General features: G+C 40.1%; 1 protein-coding gene across 11 annotated transcripts in view; it reads right to left on the bottom strand.

Moving 5' to 3' along the window:
* Positions 1-109: 109 nt before the first annotated feature.
* CACNB2 (calcium voltage-gated channel auxiliary subunit beta 2) overlaps positions 110-21235 on the bottom strand; it is a 352771-nt gene continuing 331645 nt past the window's right edge. For 10 of the 11 annotated variants that reach the window (XM_004578566.4, XM_004578564.4, XM_004578562.4 and 7 more), the window contains 7 exons: positions 19405-19485; positions 18938-18996; positions 12665-12774; positions 5077-5228; positions 3828-3923; positions 1921-2106; positions 252-1183 (listed from right to left, as the gene is read on the bottom strand). In XM_004578566.4, the coding sequence (XP_004578623.2) occupies positions 689-1183; positions 1921-2106; positions 3828-3923; positions 5077-5228; positions 12665-12774; positions 18938-18996; positions 19405-19485 (1179 nt within the window). In that variant the 3' untranslated portion in view covers positions 252-688. Of the gene's footprint in view, positions 1184-1920; positions 2107-3827; positions 3924-5076; positions 5229-12664; positions 12775-18937; positions 18997-19404; positions 19486-21235 lie in introns of all 11 variants that reach the window. The other variant, XM_004578567.4, reaches the window with a different exon arrangement.

Raw genomic sequence — 21235 nt, 5'->3', positions numbered from 1 at the left:
AGACAACGTTATTACAAATTTCCTGAATGTGGGTATTTGTAGTCCCTGTAATTCATAAAGCAAAACTGCTGACTTGGCATTAAGACTCTAAAATAGTGTGATCAAACTGATTATATATTATATATAATTATAATAAGGTGTTTGCAGAAATAACATTTACAAACTGTCTATACAGTACACAGTACTAGTACATAGAAAATAGATTCTAACTTTATGATCCGCTTTGTGTAAGGCAAGACTGAATCTGTCCCCAAATTTAGTCAGCCAGAGGTACAAGCAAAAAAGTGGTCCGTGAATGAATGAATATGCAAATCAGCTGTCTGGGTATTAGAAAATCTGGGAAACAAGAAATTCCACTTTATCTGTACTGATTCTGGCTTATTGGATATGTCAACTAGAATTCTTGAAATAATCATGGGTGGCAATAGGTTTTGTTCAAGTGGCAGCTACCCAAATCAATTTACGTATGTGAATAATTCAGTATACAACCAGAGGACTGCAGCTGTACCAGGCCAGTTTATATAGCACTTACAAAAGAAAAAAAAATATTAATACTCTATTTCATGCTATTGCTATTTAAGCAACAGCAATACAAAATACACAAGACAGATCACATGATTGCAATGTAGACCTCAAAGATTTTGTCTGAGGGTTCCCTTATACAAGACTTTAAAAAGGGGGTCAAAAGTCATTGGCGGATGTAAACATCCCTGTTCCACTCCCCAGCCTCATTCCTTTTTTTGGAAATGACTTCTCCATCCTTGTCACAGTAGCGATCCTTGGATTTATGACGGCTCCGTTGTTTGTTGCACTCATTGTGGTCCTGCTCCCGATCTGTGTCCCGGGAACGGTGCCGGGTCTCTCTGTGTCTGTGCTCACTGCTCCCATGGGCCTCGTCTCGGTGATTGTGGTCACGATGTGGGGGGGCATAGTGGTCTGTGTGTTCATGGGAATAATCTTCCTTTGGCTCTATGTAGGCAGAGTCTCGGCTCTCCTGGGTTTCGGAATCGAACGTCTCTTGCCTGGAGAGGCCCCGGCTGGTACCGCTGCGGTGGTTGTGGTGTGGGGCTGAGGAGGAAGACCGATGCTGGGATTTCTTCACTGGTTCCAGGCAAGATTCTTCAGCCTGGGAAGCAGAACGGGCAGGAGCCGAATGATCTGTCCTCTGCTCACCTTGAGAACTCTGGAAGCAAAAGGAACATATATATTAATCCAGATCCTTGTAAGTAGAAATCTATCCTAGGTCTGTTGCTGAATTCTTCTGATGTTTTGTAGCACTGATTTGGTTTGCATTCCTAAGTGCCCAAAACAGTGCACATAGTGACTTTTTTCATGACCCAGGTGCCATTCTTTTACATGTTCTTTTGTGGTTTAAATACAAATGCCAATATCTTTGAGTGCAGATAAAAATTCATTAAGATCCCGTTGAATAAAAATAAGCAGGATTTTAGCATTGGTTTAAGGATTAAGAAATACAATAAAAGGTTCAAATGTTTAAATGAAACAGTGTGAAGTCAGACACTGAGACCTTCATGGGTACTAATACAATCCTCTGAGAAAAGGCCGAAGACAAGACAGTTTATTACAGTAGCCCCAGGAGAAAGGCTGTCATTGTACCTGATGCAGCCACAAGTATGATGAAAGTAACTTGCTGATGGCTATATACCTTACCCCCAGCGTGCTGCTGGCTGTGTAGAAAGTTCCTCTACCTTACGGAACTATGTAATTTTAAAAAGTGTGTGTATGTGTGTTATATATCTCCAGTATTATTCTGTTGTCAGTCCTGTATTGTGTAAAGAACTGTTAAATCACTTGTAAAGTTTGTCACAGTTTAGACAAAGTATACCAGAACAAGTACTGCTGTGGTTCTCAGGACATGGTTGTCAGTGTCTCTATGAAACTTCTAAAAACTCCCCTTACCTGTGAATTGGAGGCAAGGGTGGGGCTGACAGGCAGAGTTGATGTGGCTAAAGTACGGCTGAGGAGAGGGTTGGGGAGACTGCTGCTGGGAGGATGGGTGGCCTTCCAGTAGGCCTCCAGATAGTCGGCCAGGTGCTCACAAGCATCCTCAAGCTGGTTCTCATCCAAGATCACATCAAACAGCTCCTGCAGAGACAAACACTTGAGGCAGCCGCTGTGGCAAGCCCAGCACTGCCAGAGTTCCTGCATGGAGAAGATGCATCCTTTCTGTTTATTCTTGCTTACGGGCTCCTTTTCTGTTGGCTGGTTGAGTTTATACATGTCTATGCACCTCAGACGAACGTTAGATAATTAGTCACTGGACAGTGAGCATAACAGTCCAGGAAAATTGTTGGTGAAAAAGGAGTACTGGCACTAAGGTTAAAAAAAAAAAAAAGCAATGTGGAAAAGAGACTGAGAAGCTTAATTTAGAAATTAGTGAAGCAAGAGTTCAGCCATGAAATGTGTCTGAAGCAACTGAAACTAGGTTTTGACATAGTTTATCTTGAAATACCGATAACTTTCTGGAATATCTGCACTTAAGCTAATTGGTTAGCAAAAAGTTTATGAAATTGTGCATGTTAAGTCTTCAGAAAGCTAAAAAAATCTGTTCAGCTATAAACTTATATATGCTTTAAGTTATTTATTTGAAAAGCGGAATGACAGAGAAAATTTGGCTTATTCCTCCAGTGTCTGCAGTGGCAGTGCTGCTTCAGGAGCTGGGTGCTATCTATAGTCTTCCAGCCTCCCACATAGGTCGCAGCAGTCCCAGGTACTGGGGTCATTTTCTACTGCCCTCCTAGGTGGTTAAGTAGAGAGCTGCATCAGAGATGGAGCAGCTGGGAGTTGAATTGGTTCTCCTGTATTGGGTACTAGTGTAGGTGGCAGGTTAATCTGCTGTGCCACAATGCCAGTCCCAAAACGAATATTTCCTAGAAATTTTTAAAGTACTGTGGTTTGTAGAGAATGGATTAAAAATAAAATGTGTTCAGAAAAATGCAGGTATTGTTTTCAGATTGGTTTTTACATGGTATCAAAAGCACTTTTGAGGGGCTTGTGCCTTCTTCCCATAAGGCTTTGGTGGGAGTCCTGGCTGCTCCACTTGTTAACCTAGATCTTCCTGGTATTTGTGGAAAAAGAGTGCTTGGGCTTCTCTATCTATGTGGGACTAGGTGAAGCTCCTGCCTTTAGCCTTGCCCAGCCCTGGTCGTTGTAGCCATTTGGGGAGTGAACTACCAGATATAAAATTTACTTGAAAGGCAGAATTACAGAAAGGAAGTCTTCTAACAATTATTTTAAAATTGGGCAGCTTGCTTCAGTTGGTGAGAGGTGAGTAATAAGTCAATACTGGGGGCAAATATTATGGCATGTGGGTTAAACATCCCATAAAGGAATGCCGGTTTGAGTCTCAGTTGCTTCACTAGATCTTGCTTACTGCTGGTGCATCAGTGTCAGAGGCAGCAAATGGCACAAATCTTGGGAGCCTCTTGCCACATGGGCTATCCAGATAGAGTTCCAGGCACGTGGACGTGGCTTTGGTTGACCAGCACTGGTTGCGGACATTAGGAAATTGAAGCAGCATATAGAAAAACTGTCTCCACCGTTCAGACCCATGCAAGTAAGATAAAGTCAAATATACCCATCTTACAGATGTCTATATTAACTAAAGTGAAGTCGTTAGCGGATACACTGTGTATTTTTAAAAGCATAACCATTATCTAGGCTAGTCATGTACTAAAAACACATGACGATGGAAGAGGGCAACGAATACTACTTAGAGTGACCAGGATTCTCTCCCATGATTTTATTTTCAACATATTAGATTTGAGCTCTCTATATGCATTTTACTGAATGTAAGGATAACTTACCGGAGGACACTGAGCCAGTTTATCGGCTGCTACCATCTGGACATTAAGGTGTTTTGCTTGAGATTTCCCTCGAGATTTTATTAACCTTTGTAAAACCTGAAAAACAGAAATACCTATACTCAGGAAAATTAAAAAGCATATTATCAATTCTTTTAATGGTGGACTATTATTTTTTTTAAGATTTATTTTTATTGCAAAGTCAGGTATACAGAGAGGAGGAGAGACAGAAAGGAAGATATTCCGTCCGGTGATCCACTCCCCAAGTGACTGCAATGGCTGGTCTGCGTTGATCCAAAGCCAGCAGCCAGGAACCTCCTCCAGGTCTTCCATGTGGGTGCAGGGTCCCAAGGCTTTGGGCCATCCTCGACTGCTTCCACAAGCATATAGAATCCTGGCACGTTCAAGGCGAGGACTTTAAGCCGTTAGGCCACCATGCTGGGCACACTAGTAGTTTTTATAAGTGTAGTTGTAAATCTTACACATTTGCATTTTGTATCATTGATAGTGCTCAGGTGCAAGCTATAAGCATGCACAGAGCTTACTCTTGTTCCTGGGTGTTTGTCCCTTAGATCTACTAAGAGGTGTGTGTGAGTGTGATTTTTTTTAAATTTTTTTTTGGTACATGTGTGCAGTGCATCTAATTTCCCTATTAGAACTTAAAAAATAACTTTTATAATTTTTTGTAGGTTCCTGCGTCCACAGAACACAATGGAAATTGCTTCTAGACTTGATCTGCAGTGTGTTTTTGGGGCTGAAATATGTGAAAAGAATTCAACATTCTACATATATAAAATTATGCGTAGTCTTTGATAGTATGCTAAAACACAGTAAATGTAGTTCATGAAAAACTATTTTATCTTGTGGATTCTTAAATTTACTTTCCTCCTTCTGTCTTGAAATTCCAATGGATCTGTTATGTATAATTTATAACATTTTTCATTGATCATTTAGAAAATGGTTCACTGAATTCTTCATATCTTTAGATGTTCAACATACTGCATTTTACAGTATTAAAACATCACATTCAAGAACATTGTGAATATGTTCAGGGCAGTTTTTATTGTCAGTGTTCAGGAAAACATCTGCAAAATACTCAAGTGTGTTCAAGGTGAGGACTTTAGCCGCTAGGCTACCATACTGGGCCCCTAGTGTGGCTTTTCAAACTGTGCATTCATAAAGGCCTAAGACCTATTATAGTTGAAAAGCAGAAAATAAAACAGGTTCAAGTATCAATTGCATCTCTACTTACCTTAGGAGAAGAAATCTTCACGTATACTATAATAGGGGCCAAAGAGGTTTTACTAAGTTGAGCTGGATGGTTAATAGTGTCTGCATCAAGCACTACCAATTGCAGCGTCCTTGCAAGTTCAAAGATCCTTTCAATTTCACTCTGAACTTCCGCTGTGAAAGGTTAAGCAGAGTTCAATTATTTAAAGAACAAAGTAAAATGGTACTATTCAATGAAAGAATAATTTTCCCCCGCAACAACTTGATAATTTAAGGAATTTCTCCCTGAACTCTAAAATTTTCTTCTGCTCAAATAAAACCTTAAACACGTGAGACACGAAGGGTCCTTATGACAGATTTGTCCACAAACACTTCTTGTATTTCTAAATGTTTTACGAGGGAGGTAACCATCTATCAGAAGCAAAAGGATCAAAATCCAAATTATAAAAATGTTTAAAACCGTTACCATCAGACTTAAGATTTATTTTATTTTCTTGACTGGATAGTTAGATTTACAGAGAGGAGGAGAACAGAGAGAAAGATCTTCCATCTGCTGCTTCACTCCCCAAGTGGCCACAACAGCCAGAGCTGAGCTGATTCAAAGTCAGGAGCTTCTTCCGGGTCTGCCACATGGGTGCAGGGTCTCAAGGCCTTGGGCTGTCTTCTGCTTTCCCAGGAAAGGACCTGGATGGGAAGTGGAGCAGCTGGAACACGAACCAGTGCCTATATGGGATCCCAGCACATGCAAGGCAAGGACCTTAGCCACTAGGCTACTACACTTGGCTCACCACCAGACTTCTAATACTCAACTTGGATGTCAAGAGAATAATGCCTACTGTTTAAGAGATCCAGTCAGAGTTGTAAACGGCACTATTCAGTAGAATTATCTGCAGTGACAGAAATCTCTTCTGTGCTGCCTGAAACAGCAGCTCCAAACTATATGTGGCTGTTGTGCACTTAATCTATGGCTAGTGTGAGTAAACAACTACATTTAGAATTGTTTAGGAGGCTAGAAGCTATTATCCAAAGCAGCATAACATGTAGCTTTCAAATCTCATTTTGTTCACCAAAAGTCAATTCTAGAAGATTTCTTCAAGCCAGCAAATTTGACTTCAGAATTCCTCTTAATTTCTCCTGTTTCAATTTATGCCAGATTTCTGGAGATAAAAAGAACTAGCACATTACTGCAAAAGCAACATTTCAACATTAGAATGTGAAGATGAAGAGATTGATGAGATGTCTGAAAAATGAATTTAAAATATCCAAAGATAATGAAAAATACAGGAATTAAGAAAATCCATACATAACATGAATGAGAAGTTCTGTGAAACTGATATTTTGAAGAGACAATATTAGAAATGCAGAATTTAATTTGCCATGAAAATATAGTGGAAAGCCTAAACAAAAGACTTCATGAGACAAGAAAAGCAATCTTTAAGCTAGAAAATATTTCTTTGAAAAAAACGGACAAAAAGGAACAGTGTCCAAGATTTGTGGAATATCATCAAACGATCTAACTTGTTTTAGGAGTTCCTGAAGAGAGGATAGATTTAAAAGTCTATTTGGTTAAATAACTGGAAACAAATGGCATCCTAATACAGGACACAACAGAACTGCAAAAAAGATCTTTACCATGACACACTGTGGTCAAACTTTGCACGGTTAGGCACTAAAATGTTCACAATGGAATGACAGATTACCACTAGGGGTTTCCACGCAGACTCTGAGCTGATTTCTCATCAGAAACCCTACAGGTTAGGAAACAATACAGAGACATAGTCCAGGCTGCGAACCTAGAGTTTTATACCAGCTGAGCACTCATATTTTACATGAAGGTGAAATAAAGATCTACAAAAAGAATTGTCACCACCACCCAGCCAGCCTTATAAATGATGCTTAAGGATATGCTGCTACAGACTGTTGCCCCAAAATCAAAGAATGTGAAGGTAGAAAATGAGTAAAAGTACAAAGGAAATCCAAAAGAAGCAGTAAGAATATTTATGGAAAAACTGTAGGACCAAATCATTACCTTTCAACAATAAACTGAATGCAAATGGCCTAAATCCTATGAAATCAGACTAGCTGAATGGTATGTATGTAACAGGAAACGAAAAAATTACTTGAGGGATTAAAAACGACATTTAACAACTTAAAAGCGGTTTACCACAGTAATTTACAAAATGTGGTCCTGGAACCAAAAGCATTCATTAGAAATGTCCCATAAATGCAGATGCTCAAGGGATACCTGAGATTTCCTGAATCAGCTGCTCTAAGGGAGGTTCCCAGAAATCTGTGCTTTAAAATGCCCACAGCAGGCTTGGAGCCAGCTGGAGTTGTCGGCCTGTCTTCTAAGGGTTAAGAGTGTGTGTGTGTGTGTGTGTGTAGTGACTGATGTTATTGTGAAGGAATATTTTCAGAAATAATTACTGAAGCAGGTTATGGAGAAAGCATTTTTTGTTCACTCAGCAATGGTTTTTTAAAGCACAGTTTCCAAGAACCTGTTAGAAATGCAAATTCTCATGTTTCATCCCATCCCACTAAATCAGTCTGTGGCATTGGGGCAGGATCTGCGTTCTGACGGACCCTCTGACGCAGGTTGCAGTACGCAAACCACTAATTTGGGGGAAAAAAATAAAGCAATAATGATAACTCCACATAACAGAACTCATGGAAGGCAGCCAATGCTGTCTCTATTCTGAACTAGATTTGTATCTTATACTCTTCAGTAACTGAATAATGAAGATAGGAATTATATAAATGATACGTTTTAAATTCGGATTAGAAGCTACTAACAATAAACTGTACCACTGACTTACCTCCTACTCTGTGCGCAATCAGATCCTATAATAATCTTGAAACATGTTCTACTAGTACCCCTGGTTTAGTGATAGAAAACAGGAGACTGCCTAACTGGCCAGTAACAAAAACCCAAGGAAAACAAGAATAAAAGAAATGTAAAACTAATGTTTTTAAAAATAAGCAACAAAGATGTAAAACTCTGAATAATCTTTAAGTATCAGCATCCATACATAAACTCACATATCTGGAGTATTAATATACCTGTTTTGTGCAAAATTATAATTTATATATTTGCCATGTGCACATAAACTGTGAACATCTCAGTTAACATGTTATTTTGGCAGGGAAGCCTCTGACCATTCTCCTTTCTGATTTATTTTCTCTTTCAAGCTATCTGCCAGCACTACTGTGAAAAACCTTCATGCTGTCCCATAGCATTATATTAATTTGTGTCTCACACACACACCCCTCTCCTTGCTTTCGAAGTATTCAGTTTTGTATTACGAGTCTCCTGGAGGTTGGTTGGGATGACACACTGGGCCTGTCCAGATTACCAATCCACTTTTTTTGACTTTATCCTCCCGGCTGCCTTCATGTGGTCCTGATTTGGGTCTCTTGAAAACTTCTCATGTCCTTTGTTTGAGTAGAGTACTAAGTCAAGGATGGAAATGCTGTGTTAAGACAAATCAGTGGACTTGAGGTCTTCATCTTGTTTTATTTCTCTGTAGCAGTTGGACCACTGAAATACTCTCTCCAGCAGACATCTATTTATGTTTCTATTCATTTGAAAAAAATAGGGAGAGGTAATTATCTTTCACTCACTAGTTTGCTCCTAGAATGTCTTCAACAGCAGGGAATGGATCCGGCTAAAGGAACCTGGAAGTCCAGCTGGGTCTCCCACGTGGGTGGCAGGGATTCAGCATTTAGCAAGAAGCTAGAACTGGATGTGCAGCCAGGGCTGAATCCCAGTCTTTGACAGGGATGTGTGCATGCCAAACGGGATCTTAACTGCTGTGCCAAATGCCTTCCCTGGAAGCTGTTCCTGGTTTTATGTCAAGACCCTCCTTTTCCAGCCCACCTCATCTATACTGGTGCTTGTCAGAGGTCTGGGCTTGCCTAACCCTCTCAACCCCACTTCTCTAAAGACATGTAAAGTTCCCAAAGTCTAGTAGAATTGACATTTAGGAATGCATGTACTGGTGGAAATTTGCTAACCACCCCAAAACCATGACCACCGTCACCTTTGCAACCATTGTGGCATACAGAGTAACCAAACATTTGGGTTCTCCCATGTGCACATCCCAGCTGAGGTCCAGCAGGGCAGTGCTGTATCTTCTTGTTTCAGCTACCACACTGTAAACAAGGGTCCTTCCTGGAGCCTACTTAGTGCCATTCTCCTTTTATCTCTATTTTTAGGGGTGACTTACCCTGTTATACCACAGTGACATCCTGAGCAGTGGTTCGCAGGAACCTAGCCCTGTGTTTCCCTGAGGAGCCATAGGTCAGTCTTCACCGATTCCATGCCAGTGGTGCAGTGACTGTACAGAACACGGTTCCTGTGTGCAGTGAAACTGGCTATCTCACACTCCACCCTCTCCACTCAGTTGCAGCTGTGTAGTCACCTGGACACCAGGACATACCACACAGTGCAGAGTCCCAAGCTCACAAATGGATTCTGCATCTCCCTTCCCCACCTCCATAATACTGTGCACTTCACACAAGCTCCTTGTCTTGAACTACTCAGCCCTTGAGGAGCATCTTCAGTCACCCCTTTTCTCAAAGCAGAAAGTTAGAAATCATCCTAGGTTTCTCCTCCTTATTTCACATATAGTTCGTTACCAATTCCTGACAGTCCTGCTCTTCCATCTGTGGATTCTTTGCCTGCCTGATTCCCTTTGCCACACAGCCTTACTTTAGGCCCGTAACTGGAGTGATCAGCACAGCCTTCTCAGTGATTTTCCCACCCAAACCTTGTGCATTTCCATTCTGCTGTCCCCTACATTCTTTTGAAGACACCAACTTTTTTTGTTTACTCTGTATGTTTCTGTTTAGTCTGTCACTTCTGAGCTTCATCAGTTTCCTAACTTGTCATCTCACTTATGCTCTGCAATCTCTTCTTTCACCCAATGCTTTCAGAGTCACACCAAGACAAAGTCCTTCCAGAACCTTCTAAGCCCAACATGGTCAGCACATCCTCATACCCCATGACCTCTCTTTGCTGACTCTAATCTTCCTGGCCCCTTGACTCTCCTTCAAATGTGCAGTCCACGCACCTGCCTCAGGGCCTTTGTTCTTATGCCTGTAGCACAGGGTGCTGCAAGGCTGAAGAATCCACCACTAAACTCATTCTAAAACTACACCTTCCTTCTGAGCTTACTCGCCACTGCTCAGCCTGATTCTCCTACATCCTCTCCTTCTCAGTGATCCGTAGCTCTCTGTTGACATCCATACCTTTAAGTTTTCATTCATGTCTTCTCTGTGAACAGGGCAGGGGGGAAACTTCTGTGATGGCTGTCTGGTGTTCTGGCACTAAGAATAATTCCTGGTACATGACTGGTTCTCAGGTGTTTGTTGAATGAGAAAATCTGTAGATAGCTCCTAACTGCTTTTTTTAATCTCATCCCTGCCTATCTCAGTTTCAGTGCCACATTCCTCTTTGAAACCATACATTTCAGCCAAGGTGAAGCACAGATGTTTTCTAGAAGCATCTTGTAACTTTCACATTCTCAAATCACTATAACACCCTCCACCCAATTACTTTTTCTTGGCTAAATCACCTAACTCGAGTGAGAGAGGTTTACATTCAGAACTCTACTACACCTGTAGGTACTGATGTGGGGAGAAAGTTACCCTACTTCACTGCTGGTGAGAGTGGAGACTAGTGCAGCCACTATGGAATTCAGGATGGAGAGTGATCAGACAACTGAGAACTGATCTAACACATGACCCAGCTATCACATTGCAGGAAATATACATCCAAAGGAAGTGAAATCTGCATATGAGAAAGTGACAAATAACCTCTATTTACAGCAGCATAATCCACAATAGTAAAACATGGAAACAACCCAAATGCCCACTGAAAGAGTAGATAAGGAAATTCTGGTATATCTACTCCCATAAAACACTACACAGTCATTAAAATTAACAAAATTCTAGCATTTGCAACAAAATAGCCTCAACTACAGACCATTACATCACTGAAATTAGCCAATCATGAAAGGATAAATATTATAGGTTCTCTCTGACATAAGGCAACTTCCATGTAAAATACAAATGTGTGTATATGTGTGTGTGTATACAAATTTTCTCAGATGACCTGTATATTGGAGACTAGCACACCGGGAAGTGAAGCTATGTCACAGTAGGCTTCTGAATAAAAGCAGGACTCCCAGTGAAACAATTAAGTATCTTGACAATACGATACCAGATTTTCTAACTTTGTGTATACCTACAATGCCATGATAAACTTAAACAGCAAAATGTTAATCTTGTAACTGTTACTAAAGGATGAAACTACTGTAATAATAAGAGGGATATGATGGAAGGGGAAAATGGGAAGGAAAGGAGGGAATCTACATCTACAAAACTGTATCCTGGAAAATAACAATGCAGTTAGGGTAAACTCTTGGCAATCCAAATTTCTCACATCACTGGTTCCACTAAACAAATTACCTGACTTTGTTGTCAATCAATCTAGAAAGTGAGTATTTAATGACAATTCCTATGATCATTCTGTAATTTGTAGAGAGCCTTAAGTGTCAGAAAAAGTATATAAAAAGTAACTATTGCCAACAAAATCTCATTTTCCCCTAATATATTTGTAAACCTAGGTTCCTGAAGTTTCGTGAGGACTTGTTAAAGTAACAAAATTGAGTTATATGTAAAGTGCCATATTTATTAACATTTTAGCTTCACTATTTTTAATATTTTGTTATTATTATAATCATACTTCAGAATAATCTAAAAACATCAATGTTAAAAAAACTTCCCAAAATATGTATATATTTGACAAGTAAATAGAAAAAATTTAACTTGACTCAGACATCTCACACAACCACCAGAAAGCTTTCTTCATGAGGATAAAAACCTAACTTTCCAGGAAGTTAGCTGTGCTACAGTGATCAGCCAAACTCCAAGAATGTGCTAGGAGGTGAAGCAGCTGCCAGGCATGTCAATTAGATCAACTAGTACACACTCATACACCCACACACCACTATAAACACATTAGCTAAAATCCTGAAAACATTTTTTTAAAGAAAATGACTAATATGAATCAATGGATAATAGCCAGCAATTAATTTCCATCCTTCATCACACCCAATCTATAGACTCATACACACACACATACAATTACATCATTGTGACTTCATAATTGATGTAATTCAAGTATAAGGGGATATTTCAGATAACATCCATCAGTTATAGAGTATATGCTATGTTTAATTCTCATAATTCTACAGATCTTGATATCTTTTAGGAGGAGGAAACAAGGTTTGGAGAGAATATTGAACTTGCTGATGGTAACATACCTACAAAATCAGGAGTTTATAAAAGTCCATTGATATCAAAGTTCAGATTAGTGGGAAAAAACGTTACCAAAACATTAATTCTGACATATTGTGGAATTTTTAACTTGAAGCTATCATAACAAATCCTTCCATACTATAAAATAATTAAGACTGTAGCACTAGCTACTGACATCATTTCCTATTTTTTAATACTCTGTGACAAGTGGAATAATCATCTCATTAGATCTCATCATTATCCCCGGGAAGTGAACACTGGCATAGCTTATGGTCATACAGACTTACCTAAGCTTGACCTTGTGTTGGATCTTTCTATTATTGCATGCTTACTGGGGTTGTTTAATACTGAGCGTTTGGCAAGCGAGATATCAGCAGTGACCCTTGTGATCGAGATCCTGTTGGAGAAGAAAATCAACAGAAGACCCAAAGGTTATCAGTGTAATCAAAGGATTCATTTTTGCTTATCATGTTACTGCCTTAAACTTTTGCTGGTTGTTTCCCAGGTGTTAGCTGTATATTAAATGCTTTACCATCGTTTTCTCATTAAGTCAACCGAAAAAAATGCCAGGACAGAAGTTTAAACTTGACAAATTTGGACAGCATTTAGAATGTCATTTGGAACACCCACATTCCCTATGAGAATGGGTATACTGGAGTCCTGGTTCTGATTCAAATTCCAACTTCTGTTTAATGCTTCCTCTGGCAAGCAGCAAGTGATGGCTCCAACAGTTGGGCCCCTGGCACGCATTTGGGAGACCTTGATTGCATTCCTAGCTCCTAGTTTTGTTCTTATGCCATGCTGACTGCTGTGGGCATCTGAGGAAGGGATGCAATAGCTCTGTTTCTCTGCCCCTGAAAAAGCTAAAAACTCAGTTTTTAGAAAGGAAAATCATTTTTGAATATTCTTATATTTAATATTCCTTGTAACCATGTGAATAGTATCCAAGTGAGTCATGTCATAGACTATCATCCCTATTTCTTGTGTTTTCTTTAGTTTCCATGCTAAAAAATTTGTTTTCATTTTTGCTCAATTTTCTAAATGTTGTAAAATAATCTTCAAATTTTCTCCCTCCCTGCTGTCTAAATCTATTCACGGCATTTTCTCAAATACATCTGGTGGCCTTTCGACTTTAACTTAGTTGAGAGCTGCAGGATGAGGCCCATGTGGCTGCATGCATGGATGACAGGGAGAATAGGCACAAGACATAAACATTTTTTAGTTGGGAATCAGTAGGTAAAGCCTAATACTGCCAACACCACAAACAGTTCCTTTAAATTATTTATTTATTTATTTATTTATTTAATTTATTTGAAAGGCAGAAAGAGACAAAGACATCTTCTATCTGCTGCTCTATTCCCCAAATGCCCACAACAGCAGGGGCAGAACCAGGCCAAACTCAGGAGGAACCTGAACCCCAATCCAGTTCTACATGTGTGGCAGGGACCCAAGGACCTGAGACATTACCACTTGCCTTCCACAAGTACACACTGACAGGAAGCTGGAAAGAGAAGCAGAGTTGGGACTTGAACCTAGGCAATCTGAAAGGAAATGTCTCAAGGCTTAATTGCTGTGCCAAACACTTTATATGTAGATGTAAAGAGTATATACTAGAAGATATGGCTAAAGAGTTAAAAGCTGTTTACTATCTGGAGAGTAAATATGTAATAAAGTATGGAAAGAGATTACTGGCTTTTGGGGAAAATGTTTTTATCTACAGTTCATAAAACCTATCCTTCTGGGCATGGTGTAATAGCTCAGTGGCTAAATCCTTGCCTTGTAAGTGCCAGGAACCCATAAGGGCATCAGTTTGTGTCCTGACTGCCCCCACTTCCCTTCTAGCTCCAAGCTTGTGGCCTGAGAAAGCAGCTTAGGATGGCCCAACATCTTGGGTTCCAGCACCTGTGTCAGAGACCTGGAAGAAGTTACTGGTTCCTGTCCTCGGATCGGCTCAGCTCTGGCCATTGCTGCCCCTTGGGGAGTGAATCAGTGGAAAGATCTTGGTCTCTTTCTGTAAATCTGATCTGTACTCCCAATAAAAATAAATCTTAAAATATTCTTGGGCCCAGCACGATAGTGTAGCTGTAAAAGTCCTTGCCTTGAACGTGCCAGGATCCCATATGGGCGCCAGTTCTAATCCCATCCAGCTCCCTGCCTATGGCCTGGGAAAGCAGTCGAGGACGGTCCAAGGCCTTGGGACTCTGCAACAGTTCGGTGACCTGGAAGAAGTTCATGGCTCTTGGCTTTGGATTGGCTCAGCTCCGGCCATTGCGGTCATTGGGGAGTGAACCATCAGACGAAAGATCTTCCTCTCTGTCTCTTCTCTGTATATCTGCCTTTCTAATAATAAATCTTTTAAAAATCCTGGAATTATAGTTCCATGAATTTGAATCAATACATAGAGTTTTATAGCCATCATTACATTTATGATACAGAATTGGTCCTTGAGCTCCTGCCACTTCTCTGGCACTATCCTTCATAGTCTTCACTGTGGGAGCTCTAACCTGGATCTCCACCTATCTCAAGTAACAGGCCCTTACCTGGCCTGTTCACTGGGCATGCACTAAAAGCAATGGGCTGTGCCCTAGTCTCTCTTCTCTGACTCATTACCAAGGAAGTCCCACTACAGCTCCTTAAACAACTCTAGGAATTCAAATGTTACATTCATCCTTCTTTTCAGCAGGTGAAGAGTTTGCCCTGAGACACAGCTTCCTGAGCTTTAACTTCGTTGGAGTATCCAGATAGACATATATTTTAGCCAGTCACAATGTCATTGTTGAGTGGAAGTACTGTTGGGAACACTTTTTGCCTGCCCCCTTCTCCTACCCTATATAAGCTTGTGACTTCTCTCCACCGGACATCCTTCACCACCAGTTTGTCTCCAGTGTTTCTGCTACAAAAGAGCACTGTAGCCTCACCGCTCGGTGGTCTTGGGGCCTGCTGGACAGAAGACCCTCAAAAACTCATCCCTCTCACTCACTGGCAACCACAGAGCTAGCTCTTGTCTCTGCATGGTTTTGATTTTTCCAAAGTATCTTATACGTGGAATCACATACATGCAGTCTTCAGAGTTGTGTATATCATATCATAGTTGTTTCATACTGCTAAGTGGCACTACTATTTTAAACAAACTATTTTTCAACTTTTTGCAAATTAGAGGAAAGACTTACCTAGCATTTAAAAAGCCATTACCATAACATATGAAATCCACTAGTTATCATTTCACAGCATACTCACATAAAACCAAACTATATGCTCAGTAATAATTTAAGCTCTTACTTCTTCGGGGTCACTGGTATAGAGGATAGTGATATCACCTAGGAAGCAGCAGCTGTAATTATGTTGAGCACTTGGGAGGTCACAGATGGAGACATCAACTCAGTGTGTTTCTTGAGTGTCTACAATTATTCAACATTATCCTGTGTGTGAACATAAGACTTGTGCATGTGCATCCAGAGTGGAGGGAAACAAACATGTATCTGACAGGTGCTTACTGCTATAAGCACCATTAAAAATAATGATGAAACAATGGGTGTTGAACTATGGAGGGTATAATTTTAGTGTTCGGAGATAATTCCTAAGGTAAGGTGGTGATTCAGTCAACAAAGAAGGGAGGGAGGGAATGAGTGATAAGCATATTGCAGGTAGATTGAGAACTCCAACTTCTAAGTATCCATAATGGCACCTGACTGGATGCCCAAATACCACTGATGAGCAGAGATCTGTGCCTGTGCCTCAAAAGAGCTCTGGACAGCCTGCGAGACAGGTTCTCTGGTGACAGGGCCTGGTAGACCTGCCCAGAGTGCTACACAGTGAAGTCTTTAAGGAGGTGAGTCTTTAAGGAGGTAAGTCTGCAGGGGCACAGGATTTCCTGTGGTGATGTGTGCTGTTCCTTGAACTGCATGCCTGGTGTTTCCTGCACATGCTGTTGCTCACTCAGGTTCCTTGTTGATGCGGCTGACTTTGCAGCCTGCGAGAGGCCACTCTCCCACTGAAACTCCTGCAGTCATGCTTTGGGAATGGTCACTAATTAGGGGTTTACTAGGAAGCAGACATTTAGAGTCCTAAGGGCAGAATTTCTAAGCACAGTTCAGGTTAGAAGCACTTGATGTTGCAGGTGCCAGAATTGTGCACTAGAGATTTTTTTTTTTTTGCACTAAAGATTTGAACTCAATTAGCTAAGAGTAGGACAGAAGACCCTGGAGGCTTTTAAGTGATTCTTAGCAGCCAGGCTAGCAGTTTGCCAGTTTGGAAATTATATCATGTCAAAATAAGTTTCCTACATCAGAATATAAAGTGAAGTAATATTTCAAATTAGATTATTGATTTCCAATAAGATTGCCTTGCAGAAGATTCTGGCAGTCGTGTATAATTGTCTGTAGTAATTCAGTATGCGTCCCAACACTTCAGTGTTGACAGCTGATGTTTTCAAAGTTACTGGGGAAGAAAACTGAATTTATTCCAGACAGTAGTGTTTTGTCTTATTTCCAATTTTCTCGTTAATTTACCTGTCTTGTTCTATAAGGTGAATCTGAAGATTGTTTTGCTTACATGATACAGTTGCTTAGGGTAGATCCCATTTTTAAGATTTCTTTCTTTCTCTCTCTCTCTCTCTCTCCCTCCCTCCCTCCCTCCCTCCCTTCTTTCGTTCGTTTGTTACTGGAAAGGCAGATCTCAGAGAGGAGAGACAGAGAAAGATCTTCCATCTGCTGGTTGATTCCCCAGTGGCTGCAATGGCTGGAGCTGAGCTAATCTGAAGCCAGCAGCTTCTTCCAGGTCTCCCATGTAGGTGAAGGGTCCCAAGACTCTGGGCCATCCTCAACTGCTTTCCCAGGCCACAAGTGGATGGGAAGTGGAAAAGCTGGGATAGGAACTAGCGCCCACATAGGATCCCAGCAGATGCAAAGCAAGGATTTAGCCACTAGGCCATCATGCTGGGCTGTGGATTCCATTTTAAATGGGCTGCTCTACTGCACACAATCGGAAGAGCATGAGGAATTGCCACCCCTTAAAGTCTTTAACTTCTGTATACCTTCCACAAATGAGCCTAACTGGGTTCCAGAACAGAGGAGGAATTCCTGACAATTTAGTACCTTTCATAACCATTTCCTTTGTATTTTCTCCTTTATGGGCTTTAAAAAATGTTTTCAAAATACAAATTCAGTTTATTTAATGTATCATTAACAGGTAATTCATTTTGCTGTTTTGGAATGTTCTCTGTGGCTTCTTCCAAGTTTCCACTGCTGCTGTCTTACCCTGCCAAAGGCAAAGACATTTAATGATAAAGTTACTCTGGAGGTTTTGCCATGGTTGAAAAAGTTAAAAATCTGTAAGTGGCTTTTGTGATTTTATCTTCTATCTCCTTTGAGGACCTTTAATTGGTAATTGCAGGCTTGTAATGTTGAACCCAGCTCTGAGATTCAAAGACTAGCCAAGATATCCGTCAACAAAGTTGAATAGAAATCACCACAAACAATGGATGGGCACGCATTCAAATGCTATGCTTGCTTGTTTCTTACATGCAGTCCTCTGTGTGGCTGACACTTAACAGGGGTCCAAGACACAGAGTGTGGCAGGAATCTATTTGCCAAATTCAAAGCTTATTCAAGCTTAAACAGAAGAGGTAAATTAGGAAACTCATCTCACCCCCTTGGGTGGCATATGGGAAAGGGCAGTGGGTTAAGGCAGTTGTGGATAGTACAGTACCATTCTAATGTAACTTTCTGGGTATGTTTGCTCATGTTGACAATATCAAAACTGTGATAAATGATAGATTCAAGAATAAAGAAATAGGAGCTAATTAGGGTGGACTAGATGTATGCCTTTTGTATTTGGCCCATTCTGGTAGCCTTAGCATGCATTAAAAATCACTTCATACAGACATGGAAAATAAAAATACCTACTTATCAACATTTGATTAGGCAGATCTTGAATACAAAATATTTCAATGCCTTGAAAAAAATTGTTTTCTTCTTTCTATTCCATTTAGTTCTCTGCCTGTTCACATCCTGACAGTATTTTTCCTGATACAAAAACTTCCCTCACTACTCTCACTTCCTCAGTTGGGTGTCAATACAAGTTAGAAATGTTTATAGGAGCAGACACAGTGTAGTAACGAAAGCACTGAGTTAAGCAATCTGAAAGAACATTGACATCAACAGACAAAATGTATTACACTTGGACAGTGAGGATGTGGGAATGAAAGTTAACAAGGGAAAAGGGGCACCAACTTCATTCTGTTAAAAATACACAAATGCACACTGGCCTTATATGTTCCGAGGTCTTCTCTAATCTATTCTCAGTTTAAATCTTGAGTTTCCATTTAGTCTCCTCTAACATCTTCAATGCTTCAGAAGCCATCTTAAATTTTACACACCCCCCTACTGATTATTTGATTCAAGTCGCTATTAAGAGACTATAAAAAACCTCATGTAGCTAAACCCCCTATCTGTTTTCACAAAGATTCAAAGTAAGCTCTATGGGCCCCCATGCCTACTCCTCCAGGATTTATCCTCTTCAAGTCAAAAATCTAGCAAACATCAGTATGCTGAGATACTTACCGTCCTTCAAATCTGTGTTTTAAAAAATCAAATAATGCTTTCTGCATCATATCTGTGACCTGTAATGAAACAATCAATGAAAAAGATAAAAATATTAACTAATTACGATTAAAACAACTTCACTTCTCTTGAGAACACTTGAAAATCATTTTCCATTTGGAAAAAGTAGCTTAGAAGTCATGTTTTTCTGAATCTTGATACACTGACAATTAAAATGACAAAGACCCCATGATATCTTAGACAAGAAGTTACTTTGCAACTGGTTCCATTCTCCATTTGCCACTTTCCTGGGTTGAGAAAATGGTGGTGAGCAAAAATCTCCAAAGCAACAGCCAGGAAACCTGCCCGAACCAAGTACACCTGGGCCGTGGTGAGCCCTTCAGGACTGGATCCCACAGCCGGTGTGACAGAGCCGCCAGGCCTTGGGGCCGGGGAAGGCTGAGGGAGAAGCGGAGGCAGCTACTCACCTCATACCCTTTCAGAGAAGGGCCCACGAGGACCACGGGTCGCATGGAGGGCACTACATCATACGGAGGAGTGTGCTCTGTCTGCAAAGAGAGGAGAGGCATTCAGACCGTCCCAAGCAGGAGGCACTGAACTATCTGACACACACAGTGCTCTTTCTGAACTGTCATGAGAGGCATTGGCATTCCAGATATTAGAAACATGTAAGTATATCTTTACTTGCCTCTTTTCCTGGCAATCCCAGTCAATGATTGGGAAGGTTTATTTTGTTATGGTTTCCAAGTTACTGATTGATATACAATTTTCCCACTCTTTTCAAGAAATGACACTGCTGTATTAGTTTCTGAAGCAGGAGGTGCTGCTTATGAATGAAGAGAAGCATGCCTCATGCAAAAGAGGTGCTTTAGGCTTCACCAGAGGTTAAAGTCCTCGTTTAGATGCATTACATTTTCTGCAGAGTTGAAAGGATTAGACCTAACATGCTCCAGTTATGGAGGAAAGAAAGGTTCCATTGTCTTTGCACCCTTGAGGTTTAGCTTACCTGGATCAGACCTAATTCTAGAACATTGTATCTCTCACTACCAAATATTTTTAAAAAATAATAAAAACCTATTGTAAGAGTATCAATTACTGTGCTTGTTCCAATAAGTAGCATTCATGGGCACTGCTCACAGCATAGTTATTAATATTTTGGCATTTTTTTGGTTTCAATAGCTTCATGTTTAAAAATTTACAACGTAAGGCTTTTGTGTTTTGGTGGGAAGCGGTTGATGCGAACAACATGCTCCCCTGCCTCAGTAGCTCTAAAATGTTCACTACCAATTTTCATTCATTCACCTAACATACCTCTGTAGTTCTGGTAGTGCTTCTCTTATATAACAAATTCATTTCTTTTTATAATAATTAATTTTTTTTGGAAGAGAAGGGGGAGAGCTAAATTTTGTGACAGTTTCTAAAAGTATCAACGTATTTCCAGTTAGTTACTTCAAATACAGTGTTTCATATTTTTTGTGTTTTTTAAAACTTAGATAACCTGCTTTTTTACATGAAAACTGGCTCTTCTGATAACAGAAAATACAAAATTGATCCAAAACTGAATTTTTAAAAATGCAGAATAAAGATAAATATGGCTTTAGACACTGGGATAAGCAAATTGTGAGTCTACATTATGGAATAACTGAACGTACTTATTTTAAGAAACACATGTACCAAGAAAGAATTGTGCTTTATACTATTTTAGGAATTTGATATAAGAATCTGATGTGCAAATATGACTGGAATTTTTACATCAGCCTGTCAGTCACATTTTATTGTTGTGTGTGAAATTGCCCATTGCAAATTTTCCAGAGCTTCATTTGAGTTTAAGTTGCCGAAGGGGAAATTAAGGAACCTTTCAGATGCTTTCATCTGAGATTTCCATGACAGTCACAAGCAATATGGAGAAAACCATTACTGCATTGTGCTGTCCAATTTGTTTAAATTTTTTCCTCATATTCAAAGTTAAAATTAACAGACAGTAAATATAGAACACATTTCTCAACAGGAAAAAAACAAGACAAACATAATACAGTGACAGCACAAATGCCACACAAGCACCGCTCTAAAAGCATCCTAACACATGAAAAACAATCTTTGACTCTCGGGTTGGTCTGCGTTGTGAACTCTTCATTGCAGTTTACCGCATCATCAGTCACATCAGAAGAATGAATACCAGTGCCGAAGGCATCATAAGCATGTTCGTTAAATCCTGACATTTTATACCACCTGGGTTTATACTGAAAGTGTGTCGAAGCCAAGTCATCGTTATAAGGCAGTATGGGAACACCTCTTCCA

This window comes from Ochotona princeps, chromosome 10 (assembly GCF_030435755.1).
Source record: "Ochotona princeps isolate mOchPri1 chromosome 10, mOchPri1.hap1, whole genome shotgun sequence".
In the NCBI taxonomy this organism is placed as follows: Eukaryota; Metazoa; Chordata; class Mammalia; order Lagomorpha; family Ochotonidae; genus Ochotona; species Ochotona princeps.
Note: the sequence above shows the minus strand (reverse complement) of the source record. Positions and strands in the feature narration are given on the sequence as shown.